The following is a 21698-nucleotide window of genomic DNA, read 5'->3' as shown; positions in this document are numbered from 1 at the left end:
TTTTTTTTTTTTTTTTAACACACAAAACCATTTATTCTGTTTTTTTTTTGTACAACATGGTGCTGCCAGGACACCAAAGGCAACAACTCCTGGTAGGCAGTCATATGTTTCTGTGTAGGGTTTGATGTAATTATGACAGCTTCACCTGGTACTCTTTCCTTAGAGAATAAATGTGCTAACTTTGTAAGGCATTTGGAAAGACACTGTGTCCTTTAAAGTTATTTTGTCAATGGTTTGCGTATAATTAGTAGTTATTAAACCAATTTATATTGATAAAGGAGCTGAGAGAAAAGATATTAAGGAGAAATATATGAAGATAATTATTTTCATGCCCAAGAGGTATATAAGCAATGGAACAATATAAAGATATACAATTAAAAGGCTAAATGAATAAACATGGGAAGAGCAATAACTGAGAACAGTCATAATAATATAAGCATAAGAATGGGATTTTTTTTTTTTTAAATAAAAAGAAGAACAGGTTCATAAATTATATCCCAATGAATAAATGAATGATTAGCCAATTTTCAAGGATTATATATCTGATAAAACAAAGATTACACTACATATGTTAAATGTATATACATATAGAAATGAGATAAAGCATCAACTCAGTAGCATTATTTTCAATTACAATTGCATATAAATTCAGATCACTATGTGAACAGTAATTTTTATATGTGTTCATGCATTTTAAATGTGTAAAATTGCTACATTTAGTGGTCCACTTTTTTTGCTACAAAAGACATCAACAGCTCCAATATCATCATAATTTCACTATTTGGAATTGGAGATTCAATGAATCCCACAAAGACTCCATGACAAAGAAGTGGTTTGTTTGCTCTGAGCTAATTATATCTAAAAAAGGATATCTACCTTTGGTAGCATAGCAGCAAAAATGTTCATTACTTTAGCTCAGGACAACCAAAGACATCTAGAAATCATCTCAGGAAGGAAGCACAAGAATTATTAGAAATTGTTTAATGCTTATAAGCAATTTTAATGCTGGCAAAGAATGTATCTTATGTACTGGGGTTTATGGCAACATATACATTTTGTTTGATAAAGACAGATGTGAAGTTTGCTCTAGATGATCAAATGTGATGAGACTACGTGAGAAAACTGGAAAGAAAATCCCTGGAGCAAGCTAGCACAAGACTAGGAAGACTTTTTAAAAAGTGTCTATTTTGAAATTAAAAATAATGAGTGTAATGAAATTGCAGGTGGATTAAAATTCTAGTTTGGTAAGTTAAAGAGACATATGAGCATGCTGAGAGCTGAAAACTAAACCTGGTAGAGCTAGTGCAAGAAAGGTGTAATTGTCAAGATATAAGAAGGCACAAATTAGCATTAGCAAATTTTAGAGTAATGAAAACCAACTAAAAACCAAAAAAAACCCCAAAAAAACCAAAAAAAAACCCAAACCAAACCAAACCAAAAAAAAAAAAAAAACAAAAAAAAAACCAAAAAAAAACCAACAAAACTTCCATAAAGACTTTTTCATTTGGTATCATTGATCACAGGAAACCACACATAATTTTGTTGAATGATGAGAATAACATAAACTCAAAGGAGGAGTTAATGCAGTGTCAGAAAGTAATATAAACATTTTTAAAAGACTGTGGCTAGGAAGTTTAAGTGGTTTACACAAGTCCATAGTGAAAAAAAATGGATGGCATTAGTATTGACATAAAACAGGTGTTAACTAATCTTCATATGCTATAAAAATTCAGCAAGATAAATATATGAGAAATCACTACATAAGTCCAAGCCCTTTGACGTTGTACTTAAAAGCAATGAAAAAAGCCAATCAGAAGCCTAGGCTGCAGTTCTGAATGAAATGAACTAGCACTAAGTATGGAAGAAATGTAATGATATTTGGAATACTGTAAATAATTGCATTTCTACATACTGAGATTCACTGTGCAATTTTATACCATTAAATACATAAAGTTTTTTAAAACCCACATGTACACACTTACAGACTACGGCCATTCAAAAGCTCAAAGGAACTGGAATCACTACATGTAAAAATGTACTATCTTCCTTTAAAAATTTAGGTAAAACATGTCTTCATTCATGGAGGAAAGTATGGTTCCTAATCCACAGTTCTGAGGTGGGCATTTTGAAAGGTCCCCAGTTACACTGTACATTAAAAAATCCATGGTAACGAAGAGATAGGTATTGGCATCTGTCATACTGTGAGCCAATCTGATTGTTTTCCACTAATAATCTTGCTCTGATCTCTTCCAAAATGTTTTACTGAAGAACATGCAGGTCCCCACGTTGCATTATTTTGATCGGATTCTGTTCCTGATTCTGCCCCTACTACAACTGAAAAAGCAGGAAGTGCAACAGGAGTGGAGTAAGTTCAACTCCAGAGTGGGAAAAGCAGCAGTAATATAATGCTTTAAAAGCTGGAAGGAAGTGTCCTGAGGTCTATCAGACCTCTATCGGAGGAAGGAGACAGTGAAAAAAGTTTGAAAAGTGAGAAAATAACTTAAAAGGTGTAGGTTGCAAGAGACCTAAAAAGAAACATACATGTAGGCTATATGCTGCATACAAATCCCTAACAAGTTATATGGTAAAGTTTCAACTGAGGCTAAATCCTGTTTTCTCATGTCTGTCATGCTACCTACTGCAACATCAGGATTACCTCAGGAAGGGATATATTAGCACAAAGTAAGATATATGCAATAGTATGTTCTTAAACATGATAGATACAGAAAGATTAGTGAGAATACACATTACAGAATAACTGAAAGGATCACACAGTAGGCAAAATTTTTAGCTTAATTTCAGAGGCTTCCCTCCATAACCTTTTATGAACAATTAGGTAAAGCACTGGTATTATTTTTGCTCTGGTCTACAAGGCATTGTGACTTTCTTCAAAATAATAACCTGGATATATGTACATTATGCTATATCTATGAATGAAAAGCAGGTCACAAAAATATGACTGTGTGACTGACCCTGCAACTGGGTATGGTCTTCGAGTAGATCTCTGCCTACTTTGTTCTCCCCAGAGAAACAATTCTTAAAAGTCTTACAATTCAGAAGCCAGATGAAAAAGCAATTTTTGAGGACTAGAAATTTAATGGATGGGGGAGAAGTGTTTCACAAATAGATCTTTAAATTCTGTGTTGTGTCATTTCAGTACAGCCTTCCTTTCAGTTTTTCCCAAGACAACCACTTCTGGACTAAAGAAGACTTTGCGCAGAAAATGCCTTCTATTGCCTGTTTTTGTGTCTGCTCCCTCTCTTCTCAGCAGCCTCTGACATTCTGCAACACGTCTTTCGTTCATCTTCTCACTTCTTCATACTGACCTTCAGCAATGTGTTCCATCAAGCATTCCAATTTATTTCAAGGAAGGAACACAGCCTATCCTTCCTGCAGAGGGAGCCACTTCAACCAGTCACTCTCTTAGATAAATGCTAAAACCACCAATTGCAAGTTAGAAGATTAGTTCTGACCATAGCCTAAAAAAATTGCTCACTCACTGTGATGAATACTATCTACTGTATTTCTGGATGGATAGAATATACTAAGCAGCAATAGGTTGTAAAGAACATAATATTTAAAAGAGTGAATGGGATTATGTTTCACAGAAGGGGTTTGTGTCTATGGCTTCCTTTGAAGAGAAAGCAGAGATTTAAACGTTGTCAGGAACATTAAATAATTTTAACCCCCGTTATTCTAATTTTATTTGCAGTGCATGGAAATATAATTGCTGTGCTCCATATACTGCATTTATTCCGAACTTTTGAATTTTTACAAAACAAGAAGCATGCCATTTTGTAAGTGTTCTATTCTTTGTCATCAAGTCAGTTTTGGAAACGACGTTCAAACAAACAAATTAAATAAATAAATAAATATTATTTTCTTACCTGTCTATAATGCCACATAAATCTATCTGAAGGTCACTGAAATAGCCAAAAATATTTTGCTGAACTGAGATCATATCCACTGCTTTGTGACCAATGGAAATGAGTCGCATGCATCCTTGAAAGCCACCAAATGAGGTATTACATTCAGAAATGTTTCCACTGCTAGGACAGCCTGAAAGAAGCATAAAACCTGGAGCTGAAAAAAAATATATTTAATTGAAAAAATTATTTATTCTAAAAGTAGGACTTTGATAATCTCTAGGTGGTGTAAACTTTGCGAGCTGAAGAATTGAGCCAAAAGTTTATCTTAATAGGCGTGGTTGGTGCAACTGTAAAGAACTACTATGCTATCTTAATGTTTTTAAAGAATACACAAAGGCATTACTAAAAATTTGGGTAACAGATAACCCAAGCAGCAGTTCCAAAGCAATGAATAGAATCAAGATGTGAACAGATTGACTGCCTGAACTTAGCCACAATATGTTAGGTTACTATACAAGGTGCACATGATTTGGACAAGTTTAAGTAAAGTCAAATATAACAAAAAATTGTTACTAAGTACAGTGACTTTAATTTATCAAGCTGTCCAGAAAATTCTAGCAAGTATTGAAGACAATTTCTTGATGTAGCTCATCTATTACTCAGCTATGAGAGATGTCCTGTTGGACCTGCTACTTACAGGCAAAAAGGAAATGGCTAAAAATGTGAAGATCAAGAACAGTCTTTGTTATGCCAAACATAAAACTATGGAGTTTATGATTCATAGACAAGAGAGTAAGAAAAAAATGCAAAATTACTAACCCTGGACTTCAGAAGGGCAAATGTTGTTTTGTTTGGGACCTGTTTTGAGGGTCCTATTGGAAATTGCCTTGGATGGCAAGAGCCTTGAATATACTTCAACAAAAAGCTCTTTGGAACATAAGGAAAGTCTACAGAGATATCAAAATAAGTAACTGTGGCAGAAGTCTTGCAAACATAAATATGGAGCTTGTGACTGAGTGTAAACAGAAGAAGAAAATACATAACAGGCACAAGCAGGGACATGCAATTTTGGGGGGGTACAAAGACTTTACCTGCATGTTTAGGAATGAAGTTAAAATCGTATCTTAGGTAGGGTTAAAGCTATTGGGGAAGATGAAGTGAAAAAAAAAAAAAAAAGGTTTCTATACATACAACAGTAACAAAATGAAGGCTAGAGGAGATTATGGGTGCAATAATCCATGGGGCAGGGGCCCTAGTGGCAAGTGTATAGGGAAGAATTGATTTGTTCAATGCCTTTTTTCTTAAGCGTTCACTGATAAAACAGTCCTTAGGCTTCCCACATCCTAGCAGAGTATGAAGAAGGAAAGCAGCATCCACAATAAAGGAAGAAAAAGTCCAGGGTCTACCTGAGGGTGCTGCAGGAACTGGCCAATGACATAGCAACAATTGTCATTGTTTGTGAAGCCATTATAATTTTAATCCTCAAAAGGTCTTGACAAATTGGTGAGCTTGATGACTGGAAAAGGCAGGTGTTACACCCAACTTCAAGAAAGTCAAGAGGGAGGGCACAAGAAACTAGAGGCTAGCCAGACTTACTGCAGTCCCTTCCAAGTTTTGGAGTAAATTCTCTAAGAAGGCATTCTGAAGGGCAACAAAGTAACTGGGTAACTTCAGTTGTAAGACTAAGCCAAGCCTGACAGAGCTCTTAGTTTTCTTTGCTGAGGTGATGGGCACCATGGACAAAGGGACATCTATAAACATTGCGTATTTTGAATCTAGCAAAACCCCTAACTGTTTTCTACAGTCTTCCTATCACCAGATCAGAATCAGAAATACAGAAAATCACTGGGCTTCTAAGAAACCTTTAAGAACATCAAGTCCACTTATTAACCCAGCACTGTAAAGTCACCACTAAACATTGTCCCTAACTGCCACAACTACACACCTCTCAAATATCTCCAGAGATGATGACTCCACCACCCTCCTAGGCAGCCTGTTCTAGTGCTTTACAACCCTTTTGGGGAAGCAATTTTTTCCTAATATCCAACCTAAATCTCCCCTAGTGCTACCTAAGGCTATTTAATCTTGTGCTGCTGCTTCTTACACAGGAGAACAGACTTCACTACAATCTCTGTTCAGGTAGCTGTAGAGAGCAATAATAAGATCTTCCTTGAGCCTCCTTTTCTCCATCCTAAACAACCTCATTCCCCTCAGCCTCTCCTCATAAGATTTGTTCTCTAGATCCCTCACTATCTTCATAGCCCTTCTTTGGCCATGTTCCAGCACCTCAATGTCCTTCTTGTAGTGAGAGACCCAAAACTGAACACAGCATTCGAGGTGCAGCCTCACCAGTGATAAGCACAGGGTGATGATAACTTCCCTAGTTCTGCTGGTCATGCCAGTTTTGGTACAAGCCAGGATGATGTTGGCCTTCTTGGCTACCTGGGCACACTGCTGGCTCGTGTTCAGTCGCCTATCCACCAACAACCCCAAGTCCTTTTCTGCTGGGCAGCTTTCCAACTATTCTTCGCTAAACTTGGAGAAGTAGCCAGATTAAGTTCTAGTATGGCTTTGGCCCGAATATTTTTCTCCCTGCATAGCCTCACAGAACTTTTGTAGTCTTCCTCAATGACCTGCCCCTTCCTCCATACTCCATAGACTGAGCTTTTCTTCCTGAATTCCAGCTAAAGCTGTCTGTTCAGCCAGGTTGGTCTTCTCCCTCAACAGCTCATCTTATGGCACACTTGGACAGCTTGCTCCTGTGCCCTAAAGATTTCTTTCTTGAGGAATGTCCAGCCTTCTTCATCTCCTTTGCCCTTCAGGACTGCTTCCTGTGGGACTCTGTCAACTAGTCTCTCAAAGGAGTCAAAGTCTGCTCTCCATACATCCAAGGTGGCTGTTCTACTGACTCCCCTCCTTATTTCCTGAAGAATTGAAAACTATACCAAAGATGCTCTCCAACCTTCACATCACCCACAAGTCCTTCTCTGTTGTAAACAACAGGTCTATCGGGGACCCTTCCCTAGCTGGCTCCCTCACCAGCTGTGTCAGGAAGTGATCTTCCACACCATCCAGAAAATTTCCTAGACTGATAAGATATGCATGGGATAAATGGCCAAATCATGATGCAAAGTCCAGCTAGTGGTCAGTGAATAGAGGGTCCTTCATAGGTCAGTACTGCAGAACTATGCTGTTTAATGTCTTCATTAATGACCTGGATAATGGGACAGAGTGCACTTCCAGCAAGCTTGACACTGATACTAAATCAGATGCAGATATGGAATGTTGGAAGGCAGGGCTGCAACTCAGAGGGACCTGGGCAGCCTCAAGACATAAGTTCACAGGCATGCCATGAAGTTCAGTAAAATAAAGTTCCAGGTCTTTAATCTGAGATGGAACAAGTCAGTGCAACTTTCCAAGATGGATGATAACTGCCTTGATCTGTAGAGAAAGCACAGCCAGCACATGTGGGGCAGTGATCCTTCCCCCTGTGTGGCTCTTGTGAGACCACATATGGATTTCTGGAGTTCTGGACTCCCAAGTACAGGAAGGACATCAACAACGTGGAGTGTGTCCAGTGGAATTCTCCAGTGTGGTCAGGGATGTGAATGCACAGGGTGTATGAGAAGCATCTGAAAGAGCTGGGCCTTTTGAGTCTTAAGAAGAGAAGATAAAGCTATCCGATACAATGATAGAAGATTAAGCCAGACTTTTTCCAAAATTGCACAGTGATGGGACAAGAGGCAAAGGATGAAAGTAAAAAATGGCAAATTCAGATCACACATCAGTAATAAGTGCTTTTACCATGAGGGTGGTCAATATGAGAACAATTTGTCCAGGGGAGTTAGGATATTGCCATGATTGGAGCTGTTCAAGGTTTAAGTGGTCACAGCCTTGTACATCTTAATCTAATTAGACTGCTTTAGAACAGAGGGTTGTACTAGACAGTCTCTGGATGTCCTACCCAAACTCTGAATATCTTTCTGTAAGTATCTAATACTGTGGTTTGTCTGTTCTGTTGCTGATCCTGAAATGCCTTTTTCACTGACTGACAGTTAATTAAACATTGTTAATAAATCAGTACATTTCTTTGATTGTCATTTGATTTAAACCATGTCCATTGAGCAGTTTTTCCCAGTGACAGCTGAACGCTGCGTGGCCAAAATATGTCTAAATGGGTTATTTTCTTTGGTTTTCTCCTAAAGGTAGTATTGCTTCTGGAATGCACAAGGGCTGTTCTTTGATCTTGGTCAAATAACACTGCATTCTGATTCACAACATTCAAAGACCTTCTTGTTTCATGTTGTTAGGAAGCAGTGACTTTTAAGAAACTTCTCTGTTCCACAGAGCTAATGGGTACTTTCTGAAGTCCTGTAAAGACAGGGCAGAGGTTTACTATACAGAAAAGCACAATGACAGTGGAAACTATTAAATTTTTTCAAATGAGTGTAGAACAACATAAGTAGCATAGGTATTTTTAAAGAAGTATAAAATAGGAAATGAATGAATACTGAAGTAAATAAATTCTTAATATAAGTATATATTTAATAATAAATAAAATTTAAAATTCTAATATAAGTAAATAAATTCTTAGTCTGCTTTACTCTGGTGAACCAAACTGCTCAAAACTGTTATTATATTTCTAAAGGAAAATGGTTATTATCCACTTGGTGTATTTCTGTAACAACACCTCCTTAGAGATGCAAAAGTCCAGATAGGAGCACAGTAACTTTTCAGTACCATATACTGTTAGACAAATCAATTAAACATCTGGCCATATTCTTTACAGTATTCTACAATAAAATGGCAAAATCCATTCTATCATTTTTGGTGAAAAATCTGACACTTATTTGAGAATAACATAATTCCAATAGAGTCTATACTAAAAAAAAAAAATAAATAAAACGAAGGGCAGAGAAGCCAGAAGCTTATATGTTTTATACTTTTATACTTAGCTATTGTGCAAAATTGTGTCTCATATTTTTTAGCTTTGTGTCTGTCTTTTAAAAGTTGCCGTCTAGCTCTGCTAGAGAAAAGGCAACAACATTAATGTTAATGTACTTGGGCTTCCTTATAACTGTGGGCCGTACATTAAAAATAGGAAGAAATCTTTTAATAATGAAATTTAGCTTATGTGCTTATTTCAATATTAAATAGTCTGGTTTTGCCCTTACAGTTGCAATGAGTTATTATTTCAAGAACTGAGAGAGGTATTATATCCTTGATGATAGCATGACTGTAGATTGTGCTGACATAACACTGAAGTATTTTTATGTTTATTACACATTTTCCCAGCTAATCGTATACATTTCTGGCACACTTTGTGTTCATTAAAACAACAAGCAAATGAACAAAGACATCCCTAGGACAACTCTCCTGGAAGGCTGATATTCATGTTCTAACAACCAGCATATAGAAAGAAGGTGAATAGTCTTAAAAACTTAGAATGGATATCAAGAGGCATTGTCTGCATTTTGACAGTGACATATGACATAAAATTTTAATAATCAATTTTCTAAACTCAGAAGCCTTCTGCTGCTTTTCTCCAAGCTTGTATGACACGCACAAACTACCTATTTCATCTATAAAGCTATAAAGATGAAATCAAAGAAGCTGAGGGGTGGATATACAGTTAGTACTTTCAATGTTCTTGGAACTGAGAAGATAAATAGAAATGTCCTTGTACAGCTTAATAGAATACACTGGTTTTTTTGCAACTGCCTACATCACTCACATCTGTTCATCTGTGCCATCAAACATGCAATGGTACAAATCACCTAATCAGAGATGTGAAAATCTGAAGCAACACAGGAAAAGAAAAATCAAACCAGTTTTCTGACTGTTGAAGGTAAATATTCTCTACCTTTCTCTGACTACCAGACAGGTCAAGAGGTATCTTTAGGAAAGAAGGCTAGATGCCAGATATGAAAAGTCCCATGGATGCTCTTCTAACAGCCGGCTTGTGAGCATGAAATTTATTTACACCCTACAGTTTTGAGAGAACTGATCTGATGACAATGACTTGGTCCATAGTCATTTAAGGTTTTGTATGCATTTTTCAATTTTCTCAGAAATCTAAGAATTCTCAATAAATGGTTCATGAATTCCTAGCATTAGGCTAATGTTTAAAAGTGCATTCATGCTTTTTAACATTGCTACTAGGTAGTCCATTCCCAACTGTTTTAGACATAACAACCTGCTCAACTCTATCAGTAACAATATATGTGCTTAATGACAAAATCACTTGTAGACAGAAAATTGTCATTTTTTCTAGGGAAATGAAGATACCTCAATATACTGTCTAGGAACAAGTTATACTCTGCACACATAGAAAAGTCATATCACTGTGGGGGAAAAAAAAATAAACAATGAAGAGGTATTTAATGTAAATAGGATATTTGCACAAGTAAGTAAATGTTCACTTAAGGTTAAAGCTTGAAGTAATCCCAGTAGAAGATTCTAAAAAATGATTTAGCAACATTTTAAGTCTGACTGATTGTCAGTTAGACTTCATTCAATTATCAGAGCATGATACCAAAAAATGATGTTCTAAAAGGTGATCAAGGATTTAGGGTGGCAATTTATTCTACCCAACATTATAAAATTTTAAGGAAACACAAACTCAGAAACATAGAATAGTGCCTGAAATCCAGATCTTTTGAGATATAACCATGCTAGGCCAAGACTTGAGGCAAACCAAATAATTATCACCATTTTATTAGATATGTTATAAAAAATGAATGTTTAACTGTGGGATACTGCCACACAAACAAACAACATATTTCACCTCCAAAGTAGAAAGTATCTCCTGAATAAATTTGCAGAGGTGTGAAGGCATGAGCAGATGAGGTCACGTCATTGTCAACTATTACATTGATACGATTCCTTTTGACAGAGAAGGAGACAGAATGCCACTGGCCATTATTTAATCCAGAACCTGAGAGGAAAATAAAAAGCAAAATGAAGTGTAAACATCTATTATTTGTTATACTACCTGAATGCTATAAACTTGAAAGGAAAAGAGACTGGTAGAGCAATCACAGCCCACATAAAAATGAGTCATAATGAAAGGAAAAACAAACAAAAAATGAGTAAGAAACACAAACGTCTTTTTCCACAAATGTTATTCCCTTGTTTCATGTCTGATAAAGAAGAACTAAAAGTACTTAAGTGAATAAGCCTCACAGTTATAATACTCATAGTTGTCAGTAATACTTTCATTTAGTGTAGTGACTGAAACATATCCTCCCAATGTAAGGAGGTTATCATTAAAATATCATTGTGATAGATGATACAGTATTTTACACATAATACACATTTTTGGTGCACTGTTAAAAAGGTTGTATTCATCTTTTAAAAACAAAGGTAGTCATTATGTTATAACTCAGTAAAACAGCAAAATCCTGTAGATGCTAAAAGCTTCAGCAACTGTCATGCCAGTGTCACAAGATTATTTTTACTTCAGTTGCCTCTTTTATAGGAAATGCATGAGAAAATTGTCTGAGAGTTTAGCCTTTAACACCAATTTTTGTTGCCTCTGGCTTTGTAAGTGTAAGGTGCCACAAAGCAATGCAACTAAAGCCCTGCTCCTGGAAAGCATTTATATATGTATACTTATACTATATACAAGGCAGTATGTAAGCACATTATTATTTTTAAGAAGTGTTTTAAGTCAGTGATGTTCTTGAGTGCTCTGCATAATGGACATACTTCTTTCAGTGAAGAACAAGGATACAACTTTTGAAATAAGTAGTCTTTTCCTGACTGCGAAGTACCTATAATTTATGATCTGTGATTTCCCTCTTGAAATGTCATGTATTTATATACTCCTTTATAGGGAAGTGTGTTGTATATTCTGGAGAAAGAGTCCACCAGTTAACTGATTAATTCAGAGTGAAAAGAAATAAAAATAGAAGGATGAGAAGGTTCAAATAGCTAATTTACATCATAGCTAGGATCCATATATTAACTACCATAGTCTAAACACAAGATCAGCATACAATCAAGAGACAAATTTTAGAATCATATTATTAGTTACAGATAAATTATAATCTAGAAAATAACTTTAATATATTTAATATTAGTCTTATACACCTTTCTTATTATTTGTTTCCTTACTTCAACCATATATTTATTAAGGATCACATAACAAGAAACTTAAAACTTTTTGCTTTATCTCCAGCCTCAGTGAGAATACATAAAAGCTATGGCTAACATATCTTCTTATCTTTGTGTCACACTTCCAGGAAGAATTCACCTTTCTAATAAAACAGCAGAAAGCAGAAGGTCTCATACATGGGTTTCCTGATACCATCCAGAACATTATTTATTTTGGTTGCATTCTTCTATGAGAAGTGGCATTTGAGTTTACTAGGAGCAGTACACATAGATTCAGAATAAAAAATCAGCATTAAAGCTATCACTAATTTTCTGGGTAAATAGGTTTACTTTCTACTTCTGTAAATTTCTGTATTAATGATATTTATAGAGATAGACCTTTTTACTAAAATGAAAAATGGAAACCTTATTCCACACAATATAAAATAGTAATGCTATTTATTTTAATTCTATTTTATCTGGCTACCAAAAGATCACCTGTAGAGGGATAATCTTTTTGTAACAAGGATTTACATAGGCCTATAGGCAATGTGGAGGGAATGACTAGAGTTTTCTTCTATTTTCAAGATGTCCAGCTGCTGAAGAAGTCCCTTTGTACTGGTGGCAGTTCATATAATTTACAGCAGCCTTCAAGCTGCTGTATTTTATATTAGGGCTGGCATACTACTGAGTTGATGATCAAGAAAATGCCTTGAAGCCTAGCTATTTTGGCTCTAGCTGTATTTTTCCTGGATGATATGATGCAAAACACATTTAAAACACAAAGTAGATTAAATATTAGAAAAATATTATTAGTACCTTGAATATCATGGCTATGGATATTCAACTCCACTGTACAGAGTACCACACTGTAAAATGAATTTTCTGAACTTACTATTATTTACCTCTCTTTTTTTTTTTAAATACTATTTCACAGCAAGAACTGATCAAATATATCAAAAGTTTTCACTAACTTCAAGCAAAGATCAACAAAGAATCACAGGCAGATATAACATCCTTAGGTCTTTCATATCATTGTGAGCTGCCATGAATTATACTCTTTCACCAAAGAGACAATAAGTATGATAAAACAAAAAATATGAGTAGTATGTTCTTTAAAGCAGAAAAAAATAAGTCTCAGAAAGGTATTTTTCCCAATTTCCAGTTATATATTGGGGTTTTTTTTATAAATGATAGTAAAATTATCGGTCAATAATAAACTACATTGTAAAATGCATGTAGTGTATAATGCCACTTAGAATACAGATTAATTCAAGTTGGAAGGGATCTTAAAGTTCATCTGGTTTCAACTCCCCTGCCATGGGCAGGGACACTTTCCACTTTGCTCAAAGCCCCATCCACCTTAGTCTTGAGCACACCGAGGGTTGGGACAACTACAGCCTCCCTTGGCAACGTGTTTCAGTGACACACCACCCTCAAAGTGAAAAACTTCTTCCTCATTTCTAATCTAAATCTACCCTCTTCCAGTTTAAAGCCATTACACCTCACTCTATCTCTACAAGCTCTTGTAAAAAGCCCCTCCACAGCTCTCTTGTAGGCCCCCTTCAGATACTGGAAGGCTGCAAAGAAGTCTCCCTAGAGCCTTCTCTTCTCCAGGCTAAACAACTCCAGTTCTCCCAGCCTGTCCTTATAGGAGGCTGGATCATCTGATCCAGTCCTCTGATTCTTTCTGTGGCCTTCCTCTGGATGCACTCCAACAGATTCAGATCCCTCTTCTATTGAGGGCTCCAGAGCTGGACACAGTACTCCAAGTGGGGTCTCACAAGGGCAGAATAGGGGGGGAAGAATAACTTTCTTCAACCTGCTAGCCATGCTTCTTTTTGATGCAGCCCAAGATACCGTTGGCTTTGAAGGCTGCACTCACACATTATAGGCTCCTGTTGAGCTTTTTATGAGCCAGAACCTCCAAGTCTTTCTCCTAAGGACTGCTCTCATTCCACTCATTGCCCAGACTATATCTGTACTTAGGATTGCCCCAACCCAGGTGCAGGACCTTGTAGTTGGCCTTATTGAATGTTGTGCGGTTGGCATGTGCCCACCTCTACAAGCCTGTAAAGGTCCATCTGGATGGCATCCCTTCCCTCCAGCATGTCAGCAGCACCACACAACTTGGTGTCATTGGCAAACCTGCTGCTGGTGCACTCAATCCCACTGTTCATATCAGCCACAAAGATGTTAAACAGCACCTGTCCCAGTACCAATCCCTGAGGAACATGACTTCTCATTGGCCTCTGCTCAGACATGCAGCCATTGACAGCAACTCTGTGAGTGTTGGGATAGCTAACCAGACATCCACTGAGTGGTCCATACACCAAACCCATATCTTTCCAATTTAGAGATCAGGATACCCCGTGGGACAGTGTCAAACTGCATCTTGTTGGAGGTTCATGGCTTTCATGAGATTCACACAGCCCACTCTTTAGGCCTGCCAAGGTTTCTCTGGATGATATCACTTTCCTCTAGCAAATTAACTGTAGCACTTGACTTTAGTCCCCTGAGCTGGAAGAAAGGGATGAAGATGAGAATAATCCCCTCATAGTCCAGGAAATAGTAGTGAAAGACCTTCTAAGCCAATTGGACACCACCAAGTCTCCACCTGAGAGTGCTGAGGGAGTTGACAGAGGAGCTTGCCAACCCTCTCTCCGTCATTTGCCAGCAGTCTGGGTTATTGGGGGAGGTCCCAGATGACTGGAGACTTGCCAGTGTGACGCCCACCTACAGGAAGGGCAGGAAGGAGGATCCAGGGAACTACAGGTCTGTCAGCCTGAGCTCAGTACCAGGGAAGATTATGAAATGCTTCATTTTGGGGGTGATCATGCAGCCAGTGCAGGACACAGGGCAATCAGTTACAGCCAACATGAGGCCATGAAGGTTAAATCCTGTTTGTCCAACCTGATCTCCTTCTGTGATCAGGTGGCCTGTCTAGTGGATGAGGGAACATGGTGGCTGTTGTCTACCTGGACTCCAGAAAGGCATTTGACACTGTTACCCAGAGCATTCTGCTGGAGAAACTGGCAGCTCATGGCCTAGACAGGTGGACTCTTCACTGTGTTAAAAACTGTCTGGATGGCGAAGCCCAGAGAGTTGTGGTGAACAAGTTAAATCCAGTTGGCCACCGGTCACAAGTGCTGTCCCTCAGGGCTCAGATTTGGGACCAGTCTAGTTTAATACCTTTATCAATGACCTGGGTAGAGTTTCAAATGGACCCTCAGTAAATTTGGAGATGACACAAAATTAAGTGGGAGTGTGGATCTGGTGGAGGGTAGGAAGGCTCTGCAGAGGGATCTGGACAGGCTGGAGCAATGAGCTGAGGTCAGTTGCATGAAGTTTAACAAGGTTAAGTGCCAGGTCCTGCACTTGGGTCACAACAACCCCAGGCAATGCTCCAGGCTTGGGGAGGAGTGGCTGGAAAGCTGCCTGGTGGAAATGGACCTGGGGGTATTGGTGGACAGCTGACCAAACATGAGCCAGCATGTGGCTGGAAGACATGCCTTATGGCGACCAGCTGATGGACGTGGGGGTATTGGTGGACAGCTGACCAAACATGAGCCAGCATGTGGCTGGAAGACATGCCTTATGGCGACCAGCTGAGGGAACTGGGATTGTTTAGTCTGTAGAAGAGGAGACTGAGAGGAGACCTTATTGCTCTCAACAACTACCTAAAAGGAGGTTGTAGTGAGGCTAGTGTTGGTCTCTTCTCCCAAATTACTGATGATTGGACTAGAGGAAATGACCTCAAGTTGCACTAGGGGAGGTTTCTTCACTGAGCATTGTTAAGTACTGGAACAGGTTGCCCAGGGAGGTGGTGGAGTCGTCATCCCTGGAGGTGTCCAAAAAACAAGTAGATGTATCACTTGTAGCTATGGTCTAGTGGTTAGGAACATATTGGGATGAAGGTTGGGCTCTGTGATACTAAAGGTCCATTCCAACTATAGTGATTCTACGATTCCTGACCTCAGCATGCTTGCTGAGGATTTACTCAATCCCACTGTCTATAATTACTGAAGACTTTAAATCTAACAGTAAACTCTGTAATTTAATTTCAAATGTGAAAAGGATAATTACTTTTAATTCTTAGTTTTACATCCTGCTTCAGTAACATCTTGTTCTGGTGAGAACATCATATTCCAAAAATTACAATGAGTGGCAAGATAGATAAGACAATGTCTGAACATAAAAAAAGAAGATTGAATGAATGACTGAAATGGAAATTTTTTTTTGTTACTGGAAAATTGATCATACTAATTTTGCATTTTTTCGTTTGTTTACTGTAGTCATGATACAGACCTACTAAATGATTTGGGGATGGATATTTTAACTCTATGCAGTTTAGAATGATTACAGATATTAAATGATGTTTATCTAGGTTACATTAAAACTTTCCAAAGGCCCTTTTGTTAAGTATGAGGTCTGAAGAAATCCACTGTGGGAGCACAAGATACTGCTGAGAAAACAACTCATTGAAGGCCTTGAATTAAGAATCTTGATTAATTCACTTTCAGTTGTAAAAAGCTAGCTCCATTTCATCTGAAAATTATATTGCCTGGTGCTCTACCAGGAGTTTTAGAAATGCCCTACCAGAAACAAATGAGGAAAAAATAGCAGTTAAACTTCTAGTTCATAATAAAGTAGCTATTAAACAGGATATCCATTTAGTCTTATTAGTACTAGCTCCATCATTCTAATATCTAAAAAAAAAAAAAAAAAGGTCTGTGAGAAGTCTTGTAGAACAAGGACATCCAAAATTAGGAACATATGTATAGAAAGACAATGTATATAGCTTATTAGGAGATCAGTGGGGAACAAAAAAAATTAGCTTAGAGAAAGTAATTTACAGAAATAGTCTAAAGTGTAACCACCAAATACAATGATTGTTAACATCACCTAATTAAAAGATGCACAGAAAGACAGGGTCATATGAAGAAACCAATTAATAAGATCGCAAACATTTATACAGGTTGCAATGCAATTTGGTATCATCATTCAATATAAATTAACTTTGTGTTAATTTTCTTTTAGTCTGTGTCAATTTCTTTTTTCTTTAATTCCACATTACTTCTTTGCAAATATTTAATGACCAGCTTACAAAAGAGGCTACAAAGGAAAGGTATTAAGCAATCATTCTGTAAAGAAAGATATGGCTTATTATAACTTCATCACTTATGAATTATTATGGAACTCTCCTAATTTTTATGTGGTTGAAGAGAATTTTAAGAAACATATGATAAATTAATAACTGTGCACCAAGAAATATGATCTGATTTAATTATCAAATTGTGTGTGTGTGTGTTTGTGAGAAAGAGAGGGAGACAGAGACAGAGAGAGAAAGAGAGAAAAAGAGAGAGAGAAAGTCAGGTCACTCAGGTCATAAATCTTTGCCTGAGGAGGTACAAGCCTGTCCATAATTTCATTACTCCGTCTTCAAAAATAGACTTGAATTGATTCAGTGTACAATAAACACTTCAAAAATTCAAGAAAATGATCCCTATATAGTTTTGTTAGAAAAGCAGATGGTAGTTTCTGTCTTCACAAAGAGAAAGACAATTCCTTCTCTTAGACTTCTTGAAGATTAAGCTTAACATAACATGAGAACATTAAATTCCATTTCAGCACAGAATATCGAGATTTATTTTGGGATGCTTCAACATTATGTATTGTGTTGCAATTTAGGAACTGAATAAATCAAGTGCAAGTCTACAGCTGTTAAAAGTGCCACCATCTTCAACTGGTGTGTTGAAATGACGTTGCATGGCAACAGTTTTGTTAACACATATCACCTAATTGAACCACAATTGAAATAGCAAAAAGCAAATTTCATCACTGTTAACAACATACGCCTGACATTCTTACTAAGGAATCGACTTTATCATATAGTGACCCTGGGGAAACTTCTTGTCATTAAAATGGTACTCTGTGCATCAGTTATTTTAGATTATAACAAATACCAGGGCTGATCTTATTATCACACACAGAAATAGGATCAAAGGACTTATAAATTCCAACATTATCTGTGGTTCTTACTGGCTTACAGTCTTTTCCTGCATTAAAATAACTGTTTAGAATTTTACTTTTAATCACTATACACCTATGCAATCATTCTACAGTCTGTAGAAAGATAATGAGCTCCAGAGTCATTTTTAACTTTTTTTTTTTTTTCCCTCCCTCAAAGTAACTTGAATTTTGTATCAGGAATTGAAGTAAAGAATCAATCTAAAAGAAACAGGGGCACAGACTTGTGATTAAGAAGCCTTCATCTTCAAATCCTGTGGCTGTTTCTTTGTTGTGCTTGGCTCTGCTTTTTGGGTTGTTTGGTTTTGTTTGTTTGTTTGTTTGTTTGTTTGTTTGTTTGTTTTCTGCCATACACTGCTAAGCATATGCTTTGTAAACATTTCAGATAAACAATTCTTATTTTGTGTTTATCCCAATTATAATTTTTTTGGTGAAATTTTACACCAAATGATCACCTCCCTAGTTCTGCTGTTCATGCCAGTTTTGGTACAAAGCAGGATTCTGTTGGCCTTCTTGGCTACCTGAACACACTGCTGGCTCATGTGCAGTCGGCTGTCCACCAGCACCCCCAGGTCCTTTTCCCCCAGGCAGCTTTCCAGCCACTCTTCCCTAAGCTTGGAGTGTTGCCTGGGGTTGTTGTGACCCAAGTGCAGGGCCTGATATTTGGCCTTGTTGAGTGTCATACAAGTGGCTGATCGATCCAGCCTGTCCAGATCCCTCTGCAGACCCTTCCTACCTTCAAGAAGATCAACACACCCATGCAACTTGGTGTCATCTGCAAACTTTCTGAGGGTGTCCTCAATCCCCTCACCTATATCAGTGGTTAACAGGCCCCAGCACTGAGCCCCCAGGAACACCACATGTGACTGGCCACCAACTGAATTTAAATTCATTCCACACATCTCTTTGGCCACGGCCATCCAGACAGTTTTTATCTGCCCATTCAAGCCATGAGCAGACAGTTTCTCCAGCAGAATGCTGTGGGAAACAGTGTCCAAGGCTTTACTGTAGTCCAGGTAGAAAACATTCACAGCCTTTCTCTCATCCATTAAGTGAGTCACCTTGTTATTGAAGGAGATCAGGTTGGTCAAGCCGGACATGCCTTTCATAAAGCCATGCTTACTCAGCCTGATCGTCTGGTTCTTCTGTACCTGTCACGTGATGGTATTCAAGATGATCTGCTCCATTACCTTCCCAAGCACCAAGGTCAGGCTCACAGGCATGTTGTTCTCCAAATCTTTCTTCCAGCCCTTCTTCTAGGTGGGCAGTACATTTACTCACCTCCAATCAGGACCTCAAGTCTGGGACATCACCTATCAGCTCAGACTGCTGATAAATGATGGAAAGTCATTCGATGAGCACTTCCACCAACTTTCTCAGTACCCTTGAGTGGATCCCATCCAGCCCCATAGACATGGGTGTCTAAGTGGTGTAGTAGGTCACTGAACATTTCCTTTTGCATTATGGGGGCTTCATTCTTCTCACTGTCATCCCGCTGAATGGGCTGGGAACTCAGGGAACAACTGGTCTCTACTATTAAAGATGGATGTAAGGAAGCCATCCAGTACCACAGCCTTTTCCTTATCCTAGCTCACTATGTTTCCCCCCACATCCAACAAAGAATTGAGATTGTCCTTAGTCCTTTTTTTTGCTGTTAATATATTTATAGAAACATTTTTAATTGTCTTTTACGGCAGTAGCCAGATTACATTCTAGTTGAGCCCTACTAATTTTCTCCCTGCATAACCTCAGAGAACCTTTGTAAGTCTTCCTGAGTGACCTGCACCTTGTTCCATACTCCACAGATTTTCCTTTTCTTCCTGAGTTCAGCCAAAGCTCTCCGTTCAGCTAGGTTAGTCTTCTTCCCCTCCTTACTTCCTGAAGGATTGATGTTGTGGTTTGAGGCTTGGAATGGGGGTGTGACCTTCCAGCACCTGGGAGGACCCCAGGGGGGGGTGAACCATTGTATTCCTCGGATGAGAGGCAGGAAGTGGAAGTGGGTGCTAACTTCACTCCTGACCTGCAGCTCGGAGGTGGAGGTTGTGCTTTCGCTCCGTGGGACCTTGGAACTATTTCTGAGGATTTTGCATATTTTGTTTATTTTTTGTATTTCCCCTAATCTTTGTACATATTTTTTTCTTACCTCCCTTTTTCGTTTTCTGTTCCTTGTTAAACAATATACTTAATTTTTTTTTTTTTCATTTAACTCCCAATTGTTTTTTTTTTTTTCAAAGTCTCTCTCTCTCTCTGGGGGGGGGAGGAGGTGAGTACATAGCTCTGTTCTGTGTGGGTCCTGCCCTGAACCCCTTTTTACACAGAACCAGAACAACTGAAAACTCTGCCACTTCATGATCATTATTCCCAAGACAGCCTCCACCCTTCACATCTCCCACAAGTCCTTTCTGTTTGTAAACAAACGGGTCTATCAGGGAGCCTTTCCTAATTGACTCAGTAATTAGCTGTGCCAGGAAGTTATCTTCCACACACTCCAGACACTTCCTAGACTGTTTCCTCTCCGCTCTATTGTAGACATCTGGTAAGACAAAGTCTCCCATGAGAGCAAGTGGGAATATTTGGTCTACTTCTTGATCCTGGCTGGGTCGTCTATAACAGAATCCCACTATGATATCTACATTGTTGACCTTCTGCATGATTCTTACTCATTAAACACTCAACCATATCATCACCCTCCTTATGCTCAAGACAGTCACACCACTCTCTAACATACAGAGACATTCCACTGTCCTTTCTGGAGAGATCATAGACATCCAACACAGCATTCCAGTTGTGTGAATCATCCTACCATGATTCCATAGTGGCAACTATATTGTCATTTTCCTGATGTGCAATGGCTTCAAATGGATCCCCTGTTGCCCACGTTGCATGCCCTGGTGTAGATGTACTTCAGCTGGACTATTGATCCTGTCACCTTTTTGGGGACAGATGGCCTTATTCCTACCTCATCATTCCCACGTGCTACTGTGATTTCTAGCCCATGAATATCCCTTGTGTCTTTGTTATAATTTTCCTCTCTGAGAACTGTTTCTGGAATGGCCATTTTAGCCTTTTAATAAGAAAGGGGGAAAGTTCAATTTATTTATATGCAGGATAAAAAACTCTGAGTTGGCTGTGATTCATCGTATGTCAGAGCATAGTATATTACAGACAAAGCACTGCTAGGTGAATGTATTAGCAAATGCTGATGTTACTGTTTCTCACCATTTTTTTAAGAAGTCATGGAAGATAGAAATAATGTCACCTCTGTCTTGTTCTCACATTTTATGAAAGAAGGACATTACTGGCTGGGTTTGCAGTCTTGCTTTTCTGACATAAAGTGCTAACAGCACTCAGAAAACCTGAGAAGCCAAGAGGGAGTCCCCTTGTTCCCAAACTGAATGAAAGTGAAAGCTGGGAGCTGCCTCTCAGAATCCCAGCTGGGCATTACTCTGTCTCACTATATCTGTCTCATCCTGAAGTCCTTACATAATTGTTTACCAACAGGGAAATAGCTCAGAAGATGACTAGAGGGTATGCTTTCTAGTAATTTCAGCTCTACCCTGAGGGTTGCCTGGCAGTGCACCCTACCAAAAGCAGATGATCTAATCTCAATTCAGTGGTTAACTGCCCCTCTCAATTATTCTGTCTTCTCAACTTCTCCATATATTTTTGTCCTTACTATAAGTCTCTCTTCTTTTTTTTTTT

The 21698-nt window shown here is 38.2% G+C and overlaps 1 protein-coding gene across 1 annotated transcript in view; it reads right to left on the bottom strand.

The window, feature by feature from the left end:
* Positions 1-21698, bottom strand: part of LOC103773195 (contactin-associated protein-like 4) — a gene marked incomplete at both ends in the record, with an annotated part of 48753 nt that overhangs the window by 9632 nt on the left and 17423 nt on the right. Inside the window, 2 exons of the mRNA XM_008940554.1 lie at positions 3888-4059; positions 10657-10806. Coding sequence (XP_008938802.1) covers positions 3888-4059; positions 10657-10806 — 322 coding nt within the window. The remainder of the gene's footprint in view (positions 1-3887; positions 4060-10656; positions 10807-21698) is intronic.

This window comes from Merops nubicus, unplaced genomic scaffold (assembly GCF_000691845.1).
Source record: "Merops nubicus isolate BGI_N331 unplaced genomic scaffold, ASM69184v1 scaffold12825, whole genome shotgun sequence".
NCBI lineage: Eukaryota > Metazoa > Chordata > Aves > Coraciiformes > Meropidae > Merops > Merops nubicus.
Note: the sequence above shows the minus strand (reverse complement) of the source record. Positions and strands in the feature narration are given on the sequence as shown.